This window comes from Manacus vitellinus, unplaced genomic scaffold (genome assembly GCF_001715985.3).
Source record: "Manacus vitellinus isolate BGI_N305 unplaced genomic scaffold, ASM171598v3 scaffold_18_pilon, whole genome shotgun sequence".
Classification (NCBI taxonomy): Eukaryota; Metazoa; Chordata; class Aves; order Passeriformes; family Pipridae; genus Manacus; species Manacus vitellinus.
In genome coordinates, this window is record NW_021939324.1 from 6,506,194 (window position 1) to 6,525,788 (window position 19,595).

Below are 19,595 nucleotides of genomic sequence, written 5' to 3' on the forward strand. Positions count from 1 at the left end.
CTTTTTGTAAGTATGGGAGAGCGGGGGAATTGAATCTTCTTAAGGCTCTTCTTCCTGTCTGATGCTTGCCTGCCTACTGTTTCTCTTAACTCCATCTTCACCCTCCACCTGCTGCCAATTCTCAAAGGCCTTGTCTGTTTTGTGGCCTTCTAGAAGACAAATAGCCTATTTAGGGAGACGTATTTATGCAAACACACCTTTCAATTAAAAACTTTTTTAAAAGGATTTATTAATGGTAAAAATGAAGAAATAAAGCAAAAAAAAATACAGGATGTGCAGGTTATGCAAATGCCTTGAGCATTCTGAGATAGTAAAGGCTCTGCCAGAGCCACTGTAAAAGATGGATATCCCAGCTCAAGTCATGGCGCTTCCCAGTAAATGTTGTTGCAGAATACCAGGTCCTACCATGTGACACTCTCTGCATAAAGAAGCCTTGTTTTGTCGATTGCATTGTTTTGTTCCTTCTCTTTTAATTAGCCCTTATCTTGCCTACTGCCTCCACAACTTCCTCACTTGTTTATAGAGGAATCTCTACCTCCCCTGCATCCAAGTGTCTAGTTTCTCAGCAGTTACTATGACTTTTAAATGGAAAGCAAAAGTGTTCCTTGTTCTCTTTCCCCCTGACAGAAAAGGAACCCCAAAGTTGCTTCACAATCACCATCGCTGCCTTCTACTCATTCTAAGGCAATACAACAGGTTTTCTTTGTGGGTTCCCATTTTGGGATAGGGAGAAAGCTCAGTGCAATTGCCCAAGAGTCAGTGATCTGCCTTGGGAACGTCATGAACCCAGCAGTATCTCACAGGTACTTGACTGGGATAATATTTGCAGGACCAGAGAAATATAGAGAGGAAGACTGGGAATTAGGGGGAAGATGCTGTAGAACTAGAAGTCTTACTGCTAACATCCGCAAAAGCAAGAATTCTAGTGTTAATACCTCTGCTACTTTGCTGGTTAGCCTATACTAATGATGCACCATTGGTACATGTCCTTCAAGGATGTTAAGGTTACTTTTTTGGCCAAAGGGAAAAGGGACACACATCCTGCTGGTTCTGCTCCAGGAAAAGCCCTGCAGGTCAATAGCAATGTTTCTGTTTTTCTTATTATTGGTTGTTTGATGTAATTGTTATTAGCAAACGCATTCATATTCTACAAAATTAAGTGCCACATCACAAAACAGGCCACCAGACTGGTTCGTAGTCACATTTTTCAAATGAATGAATCCTGAACTCAAATACCAATAAACCAATTTAGACTGTGCATATGAACCAGGCTTTTATGAGCACTTTTGGAAATCTAATAAAGCCTGGCCATTAGGAAGCAAAATGCAGCTTACTGAAGCTAAACCTGGTCTATCTTCCTGATGGATGTTATTTTTCCAGATATCCAGAAACACTGAAGTAGCACACAAACATTTTTAACTGAAGGAAAAAATACTATTACACATATAGTGCTTAACTACATTTTTATGTTAGGATAGGAAGGATTTTCTCTTATCTAGTTCTCATGACATACATTTGTTGTACTTTCACTTAGGTGTATATTCTCCCTCTGTCATGAGTGGAAAATAACTGAGCTGAAAGCTCTCGTGGCATTGGAGGATAAACATGTGGGCCTGTCTCCCCGTATTCATAATAACAAAGCCGAGGGACTTGGCTTATCCCAGAAGCTCAATTTGGAAAGTTACTAAAATTAGATTAGACAAGGTCTGGTTCATATTCCAGAGAAGTATAAAGTACAGCTTATTTAGAGAGGACAGCTCTTTTCACCTTATCTGTTATTCACCACGCATGCTGCTTTTCTAGGGAAGGAGCAAAATTTCACACTTCCTATCAACCACTCAGGAACTCAACCACTGTTATTTTAGATGTTGGGGTTTAGCTACAGAATTTAAAGCTACATTTTTGTCCTCTCATTTCATTATCTTATTCATCTGATATACAGCATTTTCAACAGTAAGTTACCCTTTCTCCTGCGGGGAAAAGAGAAATGCAACAGTTCTTTTTGTTTGGTGGAGTTTGATAAAGACATAAAATTCAGTTCCATGACACTATGTTCCATGTGAACATGGAACATGACACTATGTTGCAGTTCCATGCACTGACAGCACTTCTTTGCAAAGGCTGATAATAACTAAAAGGAGCAGACTTCTGCTTTATTATGCACACAGCTATTGCAATCTCAAAGAGAAAGTAGAAAATTGTCTGGAAAGGAAATCACTTATGTGGTGATGTGATTCTATATTTGTGTGTTGAGGAGAGTCAGTGTTTTGTATACAAATGGCCCTGATATTTCCAAAACCATTTTTGCACTCTGTGGATAACTGAAAATTGGCTATCACCTTCAGTGACACCCAGACTACGGCCTCAAAAAGTGTGTGGGGAGACAGGAGGGGGTGTTCAATGGCAAGAATTAGTACATCAATATGCAAGCTCTGCAATGAATTAAGGAAATTATAGTAATTGTTTTTCTTAACTGGGGTCTACCAACTCCACTATGGTTATATGATGCATTTTTCTATCATACTATATATCCTACAGCTCGCTGAGGTATAGTAAACACAACCTTACATTAGCTAGATTGAATAGTGCCAGCAGTGAAACCCTGGGCTGAGGACTGCGTTCACATTCTTAGGACTGCACAACAAACTTATTTTAAACAGAAAAATAATAGCCAAATCCAATGAGATTCCAGTTCTCCGTCATCTCTTCTTTGTGGGAGCCATGAGCAGGATGACACAGGTGTAGACACTCTTCTACACTCAAATCTTGCATTTTTATTTTCCCAGAAAAAGTGCAGGAGTGCTTACTCTATGTACTTACAAGTCAAGGAGAGCAGGGAAAAACAGAAGAAAAACAAAACTTGTTTTATTAAAAAAAATATAATTCTGAATATCATTGTAATAAATAATTTTCACCTCTGTATGACCACCCCAAAAAAGCTATGTATCTAGCAAAATGTAACATAACAATAACTTAAGAAATGGGATCCAGGAGCATGTTTCCTATGCATTTCTGAAGTAATCACATATATCACATATATCACATGTATTTCATGTCCTAGAAGTAAGAAGGTTTTCTTTCTTCTATTCCCAAGATGAAGAAAATAGCCTCCAAAACAAGAGCTCTTCTTTCTGAAGGTCTAAACAGTTGCATTATCCCCAAATTGTAAATCAGGAAAGTAATGAGCAGTAATCAAGTAGTGCCAGATATATTACAAGGAAATTTAATTACCAAAACACTTTTAAGAGGAAGAGATCAAAAAGCTCAGTATTATTTAATTTCTAAACCATAGTTGCCAAGAGGGTTACAGCACATTTTTAGGCTTAGCTGTGAGTAATCTGGTATTTTAAGGACAGAAAATGCCCTGTATGTATGGCATCTTGTCTTGTTGTACCATTATCTTTTATGAGGATCACACTATTGAAAAAATTCTTTAAAAGCTGGAAAACAAAATCTCTGCAGGAAATTGAGAGCTCAGGTGAGGAAGGAAAAAAAAATGTCCAGAAGATGACCTATCAAGAACTAGCTATGAAGTTCATAGCTAGACCTAAATTGCTTTACCTTAGAGACATTTTCAATGAAACTCGTAAGGTAGAAACTTGGATATTTAAATAAATACCTCAATATCTAGTTCCATATACAGACATCTGAATGCAAGGTGTTATAATTATTTTAACTTCATTGCATTTTTCCCAAGTTACAACAATTAGAAGATCGCCATCACACCATAAAAACAAAAAATTAATATCCCCTTCAATAGATAGAACACAGAATATCTGAGCTGTCAAGTCTTCACCACAGAGGAAAAATTCTTCCCCTGCTTTCTCTATCTAGGTCTTCTCAATTTGCATATCTGTAAAAGGAAGAATTACATAATATAATTACCAAATTACTGAATGATGAAGTCACAAAACAGTTCATGGGTTTGGGCCTCTTTCCTAGAGTTTGGAGGTAACAAAAAAATGTCCTTCATTGTCTAAATTAAAGACCTAAATGAAATTAATTAAATGATCAAACAGAAGAAGAAGATGATCGTGGGAGGAAATGAAGTGGTGGGAAGTGCTCTTTAGTAAATACAGTGAAATTGCTATTGCTTAGGTTCCCCTTTCTTTTAAAAGCTTTTCAAATTCTTTCAAATGCATTCATGCTTTATCTCTCAATATCAGTAGCAGCATATACCTGAGCCCTAACTCTTTGACTTGGAGATCTATACCCGCAGGACTGGCAGGCTTATCTGTAAGTTTACTGCAGCGAAGTAGCAGGGAAGGATTTGGGATGTAATTAATGCAAGTGCTTTAGAAATCAGCAAGAATATAAAAGAAAAGCCTCAATAATTTCACCCATACCACTGTTCCATACCAAAGTATGTTTCAGAGATTTCAGAAATTTGCCCATACATTTTCTTGCTTTGCCAAGACATAATCTCGCAGTTTGAGACTTGCTCAAGTGGCTGTGACAGGTTACTTCTCCTTCCCCACTGTGTGTGAAAAACTGTTTCTATAGCAAAAGCGTGAACTAGAAAAATAGACTGATTTTGGCTATAACTCCACATCACATTTCCTTGGTATATCCTTTCTATTTTAAAAACCAGATTCATTATTTGATGTAACAAACAGTACACAATGAGTTATGACAGTGAGTTTGTAAGACAGAGAACGGGAGGTTGTATTTCTCTTGAAGGCTCTGTCTTTTGAAACAAGGGAGTAAATAAACCAGCCATGAATCAAGGCTCCAATGACCATGGATGATTTGTGCTGTGTATAATTTGCTATTTTTTCCCTTTGTCATTTATACTTACAGTTCAGCTCTCTGTCTTCAAAAGAAGCATCTCTGCAGTCATGTGTATCCTTATCTTTTGATAGATCTTTAAGCAAACAACATACATACAGACAGTGAGCATAGCTTAAACTTTTCAGATAGTGATAAATTCCTTTGCCCAGGAATTGAGTGACTTAAATGCAGAGCAGGAGAACAGAATAACACCAAAATCTGTGCTCATTTGGGCAAGTATTCTCAGGAGAGGTTTTCTTAGGAAAAACCCATCTGCCAGTATGGATTAATTTTCACACAGCAGTCTAATTCAAGGTGGTCTCCAAATAAAAGCATACAACAAATTAAAAATAAATCAACCAATAGCCATCATGAGAGACAACAAAATTATTTTAATCTCTTCTCTCCCACTGTAATCTCTTCACTCTTTCCTTCATTTCTCACTGTCACAGTGCTACCAGCTTTCACTGAGCTTCACTCATAAATAGCACCAGTATCTGAACATGAGGAAAAAGAAACTGTTAGGGAAGCTAAAGCTTTTTCTGGTGTTTCTCTCAACAGGGCCAAACCCTTTGTCATGAATTTTGTGACAAAGACCTTCAAATGCACACTATAATAATGCAGAAAACACAGGACCATGCTAACATGGTTGAAATTGCAGACAGGGTTTGCACATCAGGATGTGACACCATCCTGAGGTATAAGTTCCAGGGAGCATGTCCCATCCTACTGCAGACTTTCCAACACAGAGCATACCATTCTGTCCTTGTTCATATCAGGAATGCATCTGCTCCTAGAATAAGTATGCTTTTCTTTCACATTTTCCTTTCAATAAGCTGACATAGTAATGAAAAGCCACTCTTCACTTGTAATTTATAAGTGTTACATAAATAGTAGAAAAGTAAAATCAAAGTTGAATTTAAATCTCCATTTGGTTGTCACCATTACAAAGTACATTCTCAAGCAATTATTTCCAAAAGAATCACACTGAGACAGATTTATGCCATATGTACATACTTGTTATTGATGAACTCAACACAGGTGTTCTGTTGTCCTTATTTGCTCTAGCTGAAAGAAAATAAAAGAGAAAAAAATTCAATAAGAAAACAAAATACTTACTTTAGATCTAATGGAGGGCTTAAGCACACTGGTGGGAGGGGCACATTTAACACAGTGTAATCATTGTTTCTCAAAACACTAAATTTCTTCAAAGACTTGAAAAAAATTCTTTAGTGGCCCCAGTCTGTCCATTTCCTTTCCTAGTTCCTAAGCCAGAACTCCATTGATTCTATACATTTACATCACTGGAAAATACTTGTTCAAAACCTAGCAAGTGACACGAAGCCTGAGACGGAATATTCCCTCTTGTGAAAAAATCTTTCATACTTAACACCTTGGCCATATAGCTTCCTATGCAGTCCACAGTTTTTACAGTATTTTGGCCAGAATAAAGGCATATGCAGAATTCCTAACAATTGGATCACTTGAAAAAACACAGTTCAATTAAATTTTTCAGAGAATGCAGGGGGGAAAAAAACCTAAAAAACCTCCAGTGCCCTGCTTGCTAACAGCATGCTGATCCCCAGTCAAGATGGGGGACCCAGAATAGGAAACTTCCATTTTCAGTGGGTGAATAAACTGCACTTCAGAGTTTTAATAGATTAGACATTAAACTTACTGCTCTACATCATCTATAAGAAAAATTAACAGGACAAGTGCTTTGTGAAGAGCTGATAACCTGTTCCATTCTGTTAACTTGCCAGTATTTAACTAAGTCCAATAAAAAAAGAGAAATAGTTTATGTGGTAAAAAATTTAGTGATTTCTGGACAAAAGATCTAAGGCAGACTTTTATTCTCTCATTCCACCTCAGTGAGGATGAATTAACAGAACAGATTGATAATAGCTGAGACGTTCTAAAATAAATAATTTGAATACCTTTTCTTATGCAGAACATAAATAGAAGCCCTGATCCAACAAAAGTGGTAGTAATGAGAGTTGCTCCAACAAAGCGTCTGCTCTCAGTCCACAGAATGCCATCAGGTGTATCTTCAAGAAAAAGAAGTGGGGGATAAGACATTACATAATTGCATGAGCTCCTCCCTTTTGCTTTCATTTTCACCATATTAATTTTGCTATGAGCAATTCAGATATGATAACAGCATTATAGATTGTGTCTATGGTCAGGTGCTCATGACACACTTAACCACACTTTTGTTCAAATAAAGGAAAAAAAAGATGGAACATATTAATATTTATCTTTGTTCCCTGCATTCCATGTGATAGTGCCTTTGATTCTCATCACACATCTTGCTTGTCAGTAAGGATCTATCTGTTATATCTAGTTTAGTTTCCCATAAAGACTAAAGGAAAAAGCTAATTGAGAAAGAGAACAGAAAGTCCCTTTCATCTGGTAAGGCTCTGAATGCAAAGGATAAGTGGTCTCCTTGAATCCCAAAGGCTTTTCTTGTTAAAAACAAACTTGCCCATTGAAAGGATGACTTGGCTTTCTCACTCTTGCCTGCCTGTTTTCAACTCTTGTCAGGCCCAAAAAGTGTGCCAGCACAGGTGTTATTAAAACTAGGTTATGAACAGGACCAGGGGAATGACCTGACAGTAACCATCTGATAAACAGAAATATTGTTGTTTGAGTCTCCAATCTGGTTGAAAGCATATCAGGCTACAATGCAGAGAAGAATAATCAAAAGCAAAAGCAGTAGGGATGCAGCCCAGGTAAAAGGTCTAATGAGAAACTGTATAGGTCTTGTCCATTCATGCATTTTCCTTCATTACAGACTTTATGAGGAAAAAAAAATCTGTGTACAGTTAGTTACATTTAAATATGCTCAAAGCAAAGGCTGTAATGGCAAGAAAAGATCATACTGTTCTAATTTATTTGACAGTAATCATCAGCAAAATAGAATATTCTTGGAAGATGAGTTTAATTTATATGAGAGAGTTTTATTTCCAGTCTCTGAGCTATATGTCTCTCAAATAATGAAACTTTTTTAACATTTAGACTGGATCTTCATATAACTGCAGGTCATGCAAAATTCCTGTCCTTGAATTCTAACCACACATTCATGATGAACATGTCAGTATGATGGAAGTGTATATTAATAACAAAACAACACAGGTATTTCTTTTTAGACTTTTCAAAATTAGATAGGAAAGAGAAACAAATCATGGTTGATTCCACTGGGACAAAATTACATAGCACCTTGAAGTGTATTACTATTAATGAAATTTAGAAATGTTACCTGCTATGTGTAAAATGGCAGATGTATTTTCTTGCAGCTCTTTATTCCAGAATATACAGTAAAATATCTCATCAATTCTGCTTTTGATTGTAAGGGTACTTGTCACATGATACAACTGGTCCCTTCCAGTTTGATAACTTGTGTTTGCCTTGTCAGTCAAATCTTCATAGTCTCCATTTTGCCATATCACTTCAGCTTCTGGGTATCCTTCAGACTGGCATGTCAACTTCCATTCATTGTGTCCTGTGCTCACCACTCTTTGGGTTATAGTTCTGTAAGGAGCTAAACAGATGGAAGAAAATGATTACTAGAAGGAAGCTAGAAGAACAGCATATATTAAATGCAAGACACCTTTTCTGTATCCCCAACCCTCAGGGTCACGTTTCAGCTTGGATTTTGCAAATAATACCCTTGACACGAAAAGTAAATATCATTACTGTGTCTGTAACTGGAGGTACAGGATTTATTACAAGTTTGATGCTGTTTAGAAAAGTGCACTAGATTTATGGTCTTTGTACAATCTAAACGGTTTTGAAACACCATTCCTCATTGGGGAAATAAAGGACAGAGCATGGATTCAACCTAAACAGAAACACTAAATTATACAGCTGCATAAGCACTATCAGGAAACTCCTGTCTCTGGAGAGGGTTCTTTAACTACTAATCTGGATGTGTCTTACTTCAGGGTCTCCTCTGAAATCTTTTAGCAGTATCAGACAGTATTGAACCTCTGGTAGTAGTACACTCACCCTTAACTTTCAGGTGGATTGTCTTGTAATCAGCTCCCCTATAGCCAATAATACAGTGGTAAGTCCCTGCATCTCTGAGCTTCACATCAGTGATCTGAAGGAGAGACTGTCCCAAGTTCAGATTCTCTTTCAGCAATTTTATTCTTCCCTTAAAGTCACTGTGCTGACCTTTCAAGTCTTCCTTTCCTCTGACAAGTACATAAACCAGCTTCTTTAACTCATCTTTTTTTTCCCAGCTGACATTTAAATCTCCAAACTTTAATTTCCCATTCACTGGAAATGTGCATTCCATGGTCACATTGTTCCCATGTTCCACAACGTAGAGTGACTGAGGAGCTTCAACAGTGAATAAAGCTGAAAAATAAAATTTGGAAGAAAACTTAATTTTTCAATAATAAGCCTAATCTTTGAAGTCATGTCTTACCATATCCATAGGAAATTTTAAGGACCAAAGTATCTGCTCTGTTCTGAAAAGTTAAACATTTTGGCATGCACTTGTATAAGTCTGGGACAAATTGGGCTACTTATACCTTCAGACACCTGCTTTGTGCACAAACACAGTGTGATTCTTTACTAAAAACAGTTGACTGTGTGTACAGAGTCCCTCAGCTGTTGCTTTCAGAACATTGCCATTGTTACAGGCAACCGTTAGTGCCTAGGAATGTTATACACAAATGTTTTTGGTTTTACACACAATGCTAAAGAATACACAACAATTCCCAGGTTTTACGGTGCCAATAATACCTTTTGTGTAATGCAAAAGGTGCCTTGTCTGAAATGGTGTCTATGCTGGATCACTGACAGAGATTTCAACCTGGCCCCATATGAAAATGCATATATCTAGTTTAATGTAAAAGCATGCTGAGATCTTTTTATTTAAAACATTAAGGAAAAAAAGCCAAATGCTGAAGGAACACTGAGGGATTAACATTTCTGTGCTTATACACGGAAGGAAAACACAGTCAAACAGTTCTACAACTTGGCTTCTTACCATTGAGGAAATTCCAGTAGAATAAAAATATATAGAAAAGTAAAGGCCGTTCCATGATGTAGATGGAACCTAAAATCAGAAAATAATAGGTACAGACAAATATAAATACCTACTCATTTTCTAACTTGTGCTGTAAAATACACTTGATAGTCAGTCCACACAAAGAACTGGGCAGAAGGCACTGAATTCCACTCTAGTTGAAAACAGGACAAAATTGCACCCAGTAGGTAATCAGGCAGAAATCTTCCTGCTGCATAGGTCCAAAACCCATGGGAAAACCAACTTATTTTATTTGCTTTAAACATCTGTCCTTCAATATGGCAAAACATATGTTTTATCACTACCTGTCAAATAGTAAATACGTACTCACAAATACCCAATTTTTTCCCGAACTGTAGCAGGGAGTGTTGCTCCTAGTAGGAGGAGAATGAAGGAATTTTCTATATGCATTCAGTGGAGAAAATAGAACTTGGTTCTTCCCCACCTCTTTGCCTTATTTTAACATACTGTGAACACACCCTCCTTTCTACTCTGGTCTCACAGTACTTATCATTAGGCTTGCAAAATTACATATACTGTGAAAATAATTCATGCAGTAGTTAATAACACGTATTTACACAATAGTGCCTTTGTAAAACAGTGACAAAAAGAGTCAGCCTACAAGCAGAATCTATTTTATTGAATTTCTGCTGCTTTACCTCTGAACATGTAAATTATTTCAATTTTCTGTCAGAAGTTTTCCCCCTCTTTACTGACATAGGTTTTATACGCCTATACAACACTTTCACATTATAAAATGTTTAGTAATGTCAATTCATACACTTAACCTTTGCACACCCACTGATTTTGATAAGTGTGTATTTTAAGTCAGAACAATACCAGTATCCAGCACTGCCATAATTTTACAAATTACTGCCAAGAAAAATTCAAACTCACTGTAATGGAAATCTTTCATGAATATGGAAAACTGTAGGATTTTATCTAAATAAAGTCCTAATTTTGGATACCCAGACAGCTACAAAAATAAGGAAAAATTGGCTTCCACTGTTTTCTAGTGGTAGTTTCAGAATTTGCATAAGAAATTAGACAACTGCATGCTCATCACATTTCCTAACCAATGAAATTCTATCTGCACCATGACTCTTAGCCATAACCATTTTTGATAAGATAGTTGATCTTCTTTCTCTGATTGTCAACTTTAAGATGATTCTAAGGTGACAATATTGTCCTGAATCGTAAGACACCTGTGCCTTTACAATGTTGTGGCTTAAGGGAATTAGAGTCCTCATAAGAATTTGATTCAAGCTACTTCTTCTCCTCTCATTGCTGCTGTCTGATCCAATAGCTAGTTTGCAGAAGGCAAAATATAAGGAGCTGAGGAAGGGACTCTATCTAAACACATTGTTAGGCAGATATGAGCAATTACAAAAGCATATAATAAAGCAAAAATACAAAGATTCTCAGGGTGAAAGATCCAATTCATCAATAAATCTTAGGCTTTGTAGTGTGGTTAGCTACCAAATTCATTCCTAAGCCATTAGTGATGTCCTTGAAAGCACTAGAAAACTGCTCCCTAATTCTATGGGTTCCCAAGAGTTTCTGGGAGTTTACACTGGAGTTTACACAAGAGCTTACACTGGAATTCCTCCATCATGATGCCACTGTGTGAGTCACAAGCACTCCAGACCACCAACTAAGCTCCGAAGTAAAGCTTCTCATACAAGATAGAGGCATACTGATCTCACAGGTGTGCCATGGTCACACTTACTCTGGACACAAGCCTGCAGAAGACTAAGTCACCGGTATTGGGTATTGGTGTGCATTCCACATGTTGAAATGACCAAAGCTGTAGCACACTCAGACTCAAAATACTTTCTACTTTTTTTTTCCTTATTTTTAGGTAGAGGCTGTAGACTGCAAAGAACAAAGTAGACTTCTCAAAACAGTAGACTGCTTGTAACAAACATCATGTGCACTACATTCATGATACCTACACCCACGCATGCAACCTAAATCCACCTTTTTGTCAGGAAATCTGAATGCTGGCATGAACTTCAGGAGAGATGTTTTGATTAACTCATGGAAGACATATGACAGGTTAGCTTTTATGGTTCTAAGACCCATGTTTATGTCTTGCAATTGCTGAAATTTAATTATTGTGCTTTCTTTCACTGTAGAGAAAAACAAGCCTTACAAGACAAAAAAGAAGTATGACTATTACTTACAAATTTCCTCAAGACTGAGAAAGTCTGCTGCTGTACTCAATTTTTCCCTTTAAGAGAGAAAAAAAGTAGGTCCAGGTAAAATCCAGATGCGCACGAAAAAAACCTCACTGCAATAACCATTACAAAACCTTCTACAGAACAATGCTGAGGCAGAAGGATCCTCTGACTGGATGGGTTGAAGCAGTTTGAAACCTTGATGCCAATCAAAGCTCTCTGCCAAAGCTATCAGCTTGCTATTTTTCTTACAGAACCTACCACAATTCCCCTTCTCTCCTCCTGGAGCTTCCAACAGCTATGGCAAATAGTTTGATAAAAGCAAAATGTATTCACTGTGCAAAATGCTCTTCAGTATTGCTGCTGTATGTTTCCTTCACAATCAAGTAAAGAAGACAGGAAAAACAGAACTACTAGTCAGAAGACTTCATGTGAGAGAACTTAAATGTTGATGTAACTCCACCTACTTCTTTAAGAAACTTCCCCATTATTGGAAAATTCCCCACGAGGGAAAATTCTATATTGCTAACAGTGACTCTCTGTAACCAGAGACAGTAATGTTAGGAAAATTAGTACCTAAAATACAGTATTAATCTCAAGCAGTGGCAAACAGCTGCTAACAATGACTAGAAATTTCTACGGAACTTACTCATGTCTTTAAAGGTCATAGGGATAAGAATAATGTAGGACGAACAGGAATATTGGGAAGAGCATTTGCCTACTCTCCTCTGGGGAGGACAGATACTCTCTCTCCAGGATTTGAACACAGTGAAGGCCCCTTGCCTTGCTACTGTGTAGTGAAAGGAAAGTTGTTAAGCCTATGTACCAGCTTATCAAAAAGCAGGGAGCACTGTCTTTTTAATTATCTTGGTTCTAGAAATCATTTGAGAATATAGAAAAATCCCAGGTATCAGAAGCCAAAGGAGGTACTCACATTACCTTGTGGACTGCAGTGGGAGAACCAGGTGTACAAAATACAACTTCAAACTTCTGCTTCAGTGTAAGCTCACCCACTTAGACTCTCCTCGCATATCCCAAAAAAGGGTCGAGGTTCCCAGAAGAGTTAAAATACTGTGAAATGACCGCTTAAAAGTGTTTTCTTCTTTATACTTGACAGCCCACTCACTGTATCTGTCATGGAAGCAAAAACACGTAATACACAAAACTGGTTAGAGTTAACCTTTTTAATTGATGTGTGAGATGAACATGGAAACAGTGGTATATAAAATAGCTCAATGTAACATTTAGGTTCTCACAACCTGAAACTACCTTAGGAGGTTGAGGGGGTGGATTTCCGCAATAGGTGAGACCGATGAATATTAATTTCCACTGATCTTTTTGTGTGTGTGTGTGCTTAAAAATAGGCTTAATGATATTGTCTCAGAAAAAACCATGCAACAAAGAGACAAGGAAATACATTTGTAAAATACTGTGAGACCACAGAAGCCACTAATGTAGCTACCTTTCAATGTTGGGAATTTAGTTTCTGCTTTTTCTTTACTTGCCTTGAGGTCATCAAGTTGCTTTTTCCATTTAAGTGTTTAGCAGTAAGTAAAAGACCGGGGCAGGTGGGGTTTTGTTCGGTTATTTTTGTTTGTTTAATTTTGCTTCGTATGCACACACTCATATACATACACACATACATCTACATGCACACAAACACATTTTACAGCACCGTTCTGTACAGCAGCTGGTGAGGTTTGTTTGGTTTGTTATTTTTTTACCTGTTCTGCAAAAAGTTTCCCAGAGAGCTACCTCAGTCCTGCCTGTCACCGGGCATTCCCAAGCAAAGCAAAGGCTTTCGGGGAGAACGTGCGGGGGAAGGATCCCGCGGCCTTGGACGCCTCACGGGGGGATGCGCTCCGTACAGCACCGGGATAGGGCTCCCACTGCCGACAGCCCTGCGATTCCCTGAGCTGCGGGCCGGCTTCTCGCTGCCTTGCGGCTCCTCCTATGTGGCGGCTCCCTCGGCCCAGCCTCCGATGGGTCACACCCCGGCCCCCAGCCGGGTCTTCCCTGGCTGCCCCCGCTCCGAGTTCACCGCCGGCTGCGGCCCTTTGCGGAAAGCCGCCCCGAAAAACCCCGGCGCTGTGTTCCTAAACCTCGCTTCAGCCGGGGCGGGCGATTTGTCCATTCTGGAGAGACGGGGGTTGTAGAAAACAAAACCAAAAGCAGCACCGACACCGTTTCCCGGCTTGTTCCTTTCTCTTCCCTTACCAGGAAGAGACGTACTGGGAGCGAGCCGCATGGCTCATCGGTCAGGCACCTGGCTGCGTGCTTTTGGTTTTTCTTTCTTTCTTTTTAGCTTGGTGGAATCATATTGTTCACTTCCCAAATGGATGGCTTGCTACTTAGTTGGCGGATGACTGTGTCAAAGGATGGGAATGTGGCTGATGATACAGCATCCGGGACACCTGTAAAGTTCGGGAGCTATGTCCTGCTGCTCCAGGGACAAAGAAGCAATTCAACTTTATTTAAATAGCTCTGTTCCTGTCCACTTAAAGATCCTGCTGGGGGATAACACTCCAGTTTAATAACCTGATAATACAATCTGGGAATATAGTGTGGTATAGGGTTTCTTTTATGAGATAATACTTCTTATGTTATAATTCTAATAAGGTCTCTGCCATAACTTTTCCAAAAGAAAGCAACCTTGAAATAAGAATGTTGCTCAGGACATTACCAAAGAACCAAGGAGCCATTGTGAGAAGTTTACTTGTGAGTTTATTTACAGGGTGGAATATAAAGCAAATACAAATTTGTAATGCATGGCAGCATGCAAGAGGCAGAGGTGTGTACTGAAAGAGGGGAAGGACGTCCAAACCCTTACGCTTTCTGTGCCCTAAGTATCAGGAAGGACATCTAAACCCCCCTGGTCTCTATGCCCTAAGTATCAGGTACTGCCACTCGCAACATGTAATTAATGGTTTTATAGGCTACAAGTGAGCCGGTGGTTGAGAAGCCACTGAAATCCCTACCTTGAAATGGTCAGGTTTTTTGTTGATATAGACAATGCTGTTGAGGTGTTTGACAAAGATTGGTTTGATTGGGTTCAAATCTTCCAAACCATATAACATGAGCCCCTCAGAGAGAAGGATGTGGAATGTTAGGTAATGCAATACAAGCTCCTCTGCACCCAGAGGGACAATGGGGTCCTGCTGCCCCAGCTGCTCCCAGGCCTTCACAGGGGATATCAGCACAACAGAGACCCATCTCCACAAGTGCAGAGAAGCACAGAAGCCTCAAGGCAGGTTGGAACCGATATAAAGGACTCAAAGGAAGCTCATATTTTAATAAGCTTCAAATTTTTGAGCAATAAACATGACATTTGTAAATGGTAAATTTACTTATAAAGTTACTTCTAATACATAAAGTCAAAAACCCAGACAAAACAGTCACAAACCAGACTGAGAAGTTTCTTTACAGTAATAACAAACAATTACTGCAAAAACATTCCCAGAATGAAGAGGAAGCTTCTAGTTTATGATAAATGCTTTAGTTAAGAAGATTAGATGACATGGGGACTTCCCTTGTAGCAAACAAAAAATGCTCTGTCAAAGCTAAAGGTTTATCTTTGTCCTTATAGGTGCTTGGATTTTCAAAGTTTATGTCTAAATATATTCACATATTTCCTATTTTCAGAAGTTGAATAGTAAAACAAACCGTAAAAATCTTCAAGGAAGCAATCACCTTTTTTTTTTTTAATTAACATAAGATATTAGAAATCTAAAATAAAAGTTATTGTCACAAGTTAAAAAAATAATTATCATGGGGTTAAAAATGTATTACAGTCATTTTTGTTTACAGTCAATAGACTTTTAGAATACTCAAGTGAATATGCTATGGTAAAACAAGGAAATTGGCTTGCTAAATACTATGAGTTTAGGGCATTGATCTTCATTTCTTTCAAACTGTTTAACTGTTTTGATTGTTAGATTTTGGAATGTAATTTTGTGGATAATATTTTCAGTTCAATGGAATCAATCAGGCAAACTGATACAGGTGTAACCTATTTTCCATATTTTAATTCTACAGGCTATCTCTAGCATGATACTCTCTCTTCTTAATATGGATTTTGAAACTGAAGCAGTTAATGAATTGTCTTATACCTAAATCATTATGGTAAAATTCAAACTGATGCATCCAAGTGTACTACATATAAAGATAAGAGTAAGAGTGCTTGTCTTCTTTCAAACATTTTTTCTGGTTCTTATTCTATGTTCCTTTTTCTTTATCGTAATGTAAAAATCACATTTAACTTATCCAGTAGACACCTGCATTGGCACAAATTATAATTATTTCCATTTTCAGTTTACTCTACTTTTTTGGTTAAGTGCCACATCCAAAATTTTCAAGACTTATTTATTTTTGGACAAACTTTTGTGGAGAAAATACATCTTATAATTTCAGTATTTTTTAAAAGGATGGCAAGAACAAAGGAGACATGACTGCCTGGCTAATGGCTGCCAGCTTGGCATTAGTACAAAATGTCTTTACGACTGCACATGGGTCTTCTGTAACGGCAGCACTACCTACAGCTTTCTGAAGTAATGAAATACTGCTTGCCTTCAGAAATACCAGCAATTTAACAGCACCATGTGTGCAGCAATATGTGATGCTGTCTGATTTTTTTCTGTAAGCTCCATATTATGACCTGACCAACTGGGAACTGGAACAGGACAGGCAATGTTCCGCAGTGTGGTGCCATGAATATTGATAACGTAAGTGAAGCCAGTAACTCAGTTCATATCTGAAGCAGCAAGTGAGTATCAGCAAGGAGAGACAAGACCTGCAGCCCCTGTTGCAGATGGACTCCTCCCCAGTGTCTGTAGTCTGGTGTGGCTCAAACCTGTCTCCCTTCTGCATGCATAAACCACAGTAGCTTCTTATGCCCTATCGAAACTAGTTTCCATTCTCCTATGCTACTTCTTAAGTCCTTAATCCTTTCTCAAGAAACCAGTCCCATTTCCCTAGCAATCAGCCACAGTTCCTGCCCCCTCACTCCCCCTTCTCTAGTCTTGTATTATTGAAATCTTCTGCCCCATTATCACAGAATATGCTGAGTTGGAAGGGACCCAAAAGGATCATCAAGTCCAACTCCTAGCACTACAACCATCCCCAGGAATCATACCCTGTGCCCTAGAGTATCATCCAAATGCTTCTTGAACTCTGTCAGGCTTGGTGCTGTGACCACTTCCCTGATGAGCCTGTTCCAGTGCCCAATCACCATTAAGGGGGAAGAACCTTTTTCTAATAGCCAACCTAAAGCTCCCCTGACACAACTTCAGGCCATTTCCTTGGGTCCTGTCACTTGTCACCACAGAGAAGAGAACAATGCCCGCCTCTTTTCTTCCTCTCAGGAGGAAGATGTAGATGGCCATGAGGTCTCCCCTCAGTCTTCTCTAGACTGAACAGACCAAGTGACCTCACTATGTTAACCCCGCCACAGAAACCAGACCTCTGCAATACAGAGTCTGTACCAGAGCTGCAATATAGAGGTCTACTGCACTCTGAAACACTCTTCTGCTCAGTGGGTAGAGGTGGATGGTAACTTCGGTAACCTGCTTTGAAGGAAAATTTCATTCTCACAGATTTATCAGTGAGAGACCCATAAATCACAATTTTCTCTGATGAAGTCTAATTGGAAATGTGGGGAACAACAAAAAGAGTTTTTTTCAAATACATTAATGGCAATAGGCATTATAGAAATATCATTGGTCCATTACAGGATGAAGATGGTCACTTCACAAACAGGGACAGACACAAGAGAGAGGCATTTAACACTCTCTTTGCCTCCATCTTCAACACAGATGACGGACCAAGGGTGTCTCATTGCCGAGTTGGAGGACCGTGACTGTGAGAACGATCAACTCCCAATCGACCCTGAAATTGTGTGGGATCTGCTGCTCCAGCTGGATCCCTAGATCCCTGGATCTATGGAGCCTGATGGGATTCATCCCAGAATCATCAAAGATCTGGCCGATATCATTGCAAAACCTCTCTTGATAATTTTTTAGTAGTCTTGGGAATTGGAGAGGTCCCAGATGACTGAAAGCTGGTGAACATTGTCCAGATTTTCATGAAGGGCAAGAAGAAGGACCCTGGAAATTACATGCCTGTCAGTATCACTTTAGTGACTGGTAAAGCTATGGAGAAGATTGTTCTGGGAAGTATTGAAAAACTCCTGAAAGACAATGCAGTCATTTGTCACAGCCAGCACAGCTTCATGAGAGGAAATTCCTGCTTATCAGACCTGATCTCCTCTTATAACAAGACAACCTCCCTCCTTGATCAAGGGAGGGCAGTTGATGTAATCTTTTTGGATTTCACTACAGCTTTTGGTATGTGTCTCACAATATCCTTTCAGACAAAATATCCAGCACACAGCTGGATAAACACATCCCATGGTGGGTGAGCAATTGGCTCATGGGTCGAGCACAGAGGGTAATAGTGAATGGGGTGACATCAGACTGGCAACCTGTCACTAGTGGGGTTCCACAGGGCTCCATCGTAGGCCCTGTGCTCTTCAATATCATAAATGACTTGCACACAGGACAGGAAGGGATACTAAGCAAGTTTGCAGATGGCATAAAACTCAGAGGAACTGGTGACTCCCTCAAAGGCAGGGAGGCCCTGCAGAGAGACCTTGACAAGTTAGTGGACTGGGCAATCATGAGCGGTATGAAGTTTAACAAGGGAAAGTGCTGGATTCTGCACCTGGAATGGGACAATCCTGGATGTTTGTACAGGCTGGGGAATGAGATGTTGGAAAGCAGTCCTGCAGGAAGGGACCTGGAGGTCCTGGTCGATGGTAAGTTGAATCTGAGTCAGCAGTGCCCTGGCAGCCAGGAGGGCCAACCGTGTCCTGAGGGGCATCAGGCAAAGCATTGCCAGCTGGTTGAAGGAGGGGATTGTCCCGCTCTGCTCTGCACTGGGGTGGCCTCACCTTGAATGTTGTGTGCAGTTTTGGGCACCACAATATAAGAAAGACATTAAGCTATTAGAGACCATCCAAAGGAGGGCAACGAAGATGGTGAAGGGCCTTGAGGGGAAGCCGTGTGAGAAGCAGCTGAGGTCATTTGGTGTGTTCAGCCTGGAGAAGAGGAGACTGAGGGGAGACCTCATTGTAGTTTGCAACTTCCTCCTGAGGGGAAGAGGAGAGGCAGGCACTGATCTCTTCTCTGTGGTGGCAAGTGACAGGACCCAAGGAAATGACCTGAAGTTGTGTCAGGGGAGCTTTAGGTTGGCTATTAGAAAAAGATTCTTCCCCTAGAGGGTGATTGGGCACTGGAACAGGCTCATCGGGGAAGTGGTCACAGCACCACCAAGCCTGACAGAGTTCAAGAAGCATTTGGAATATACTCCCAGGCACATAGTGTGACTTTTGGGAATGGCTGCAGGGCAAAGAGTTGAACTCGGTGATCTTTTTGGGTCCCTTCCAACTCAGCATATTCTGTGATTTCTGTGATTCCGTAAAGAAATATCTGTCAGCGGCTGCCAGTGCAGTACTGCCATCTTACGCGGAACAGGAGTATAGCAAGAAATTTCTCCCCTGGAACTCTGCTGCATGAGACCCACGGAGAAATTAAATTCTTTTTCAATACTGT

At 39.4% G+C, this 19,595-nt stretch overlaps 1 protein-coding gene across 1 annotated transcript; it reads right to left on the minus strand.

Moving 5' to 3' along the window:
- Window positions 1-3,599: 3,599 nt before the first annotated feature.
- LOC103755722 (programmed cell death 1 ligand 1) lies at window positions 3,600-9,838 on the minus strand. The gene is made up of 7 exons (XM_018070490.2): window positions 9,770-9,838; window positions 8,779-9,132; window positions 8,030-8,311; window positions 6,708-6,818; window positions 5,788-5,838; window positions 4,799-4,864; window positions 3,600-3,853 (listed from the first exon to the last, which is right to left on the minus strand). The coding sequence occupies exons 1-7, from the start codon at window positions 9,822-9,824 to the stop codon at window positions 3,831-3,833; spliced, it is 942 nt and encodes a 313-aa protein (XP_017925979.2). The 5' UTR covers window positions 9,825-9,838; the 3' UTR covers window positions 3,600-3,830.
- Between the last annotated feature and the right edge of the window lie 9,757 nt (window positions 9,839-19,595).

Bases quoted from the DNA above. Each gene is read 5' to 3' on its own strand.
- LOC103755722 (XM_018070490.2), bottom strand. From the start codon at position 9,824: ATGGAACGGCCTTTACTTTTCTATATATTTTTATTCTACTGGAATTTC. The intron at 6,819-8,029 runs GTAACATTTCTA...TTTTTCTTGAAG, and splicing joins TGCCATTTTACACATAGCAG to ATACACCTGATGGCATTCTG. The intron at 5,839-6,707 runs GTATTCAAATTA...ATTTTCTTTCAG, and splicing joins TATGTTCTGCATAAGAAAAG to CTAGAGCAAATAAGGACAAC.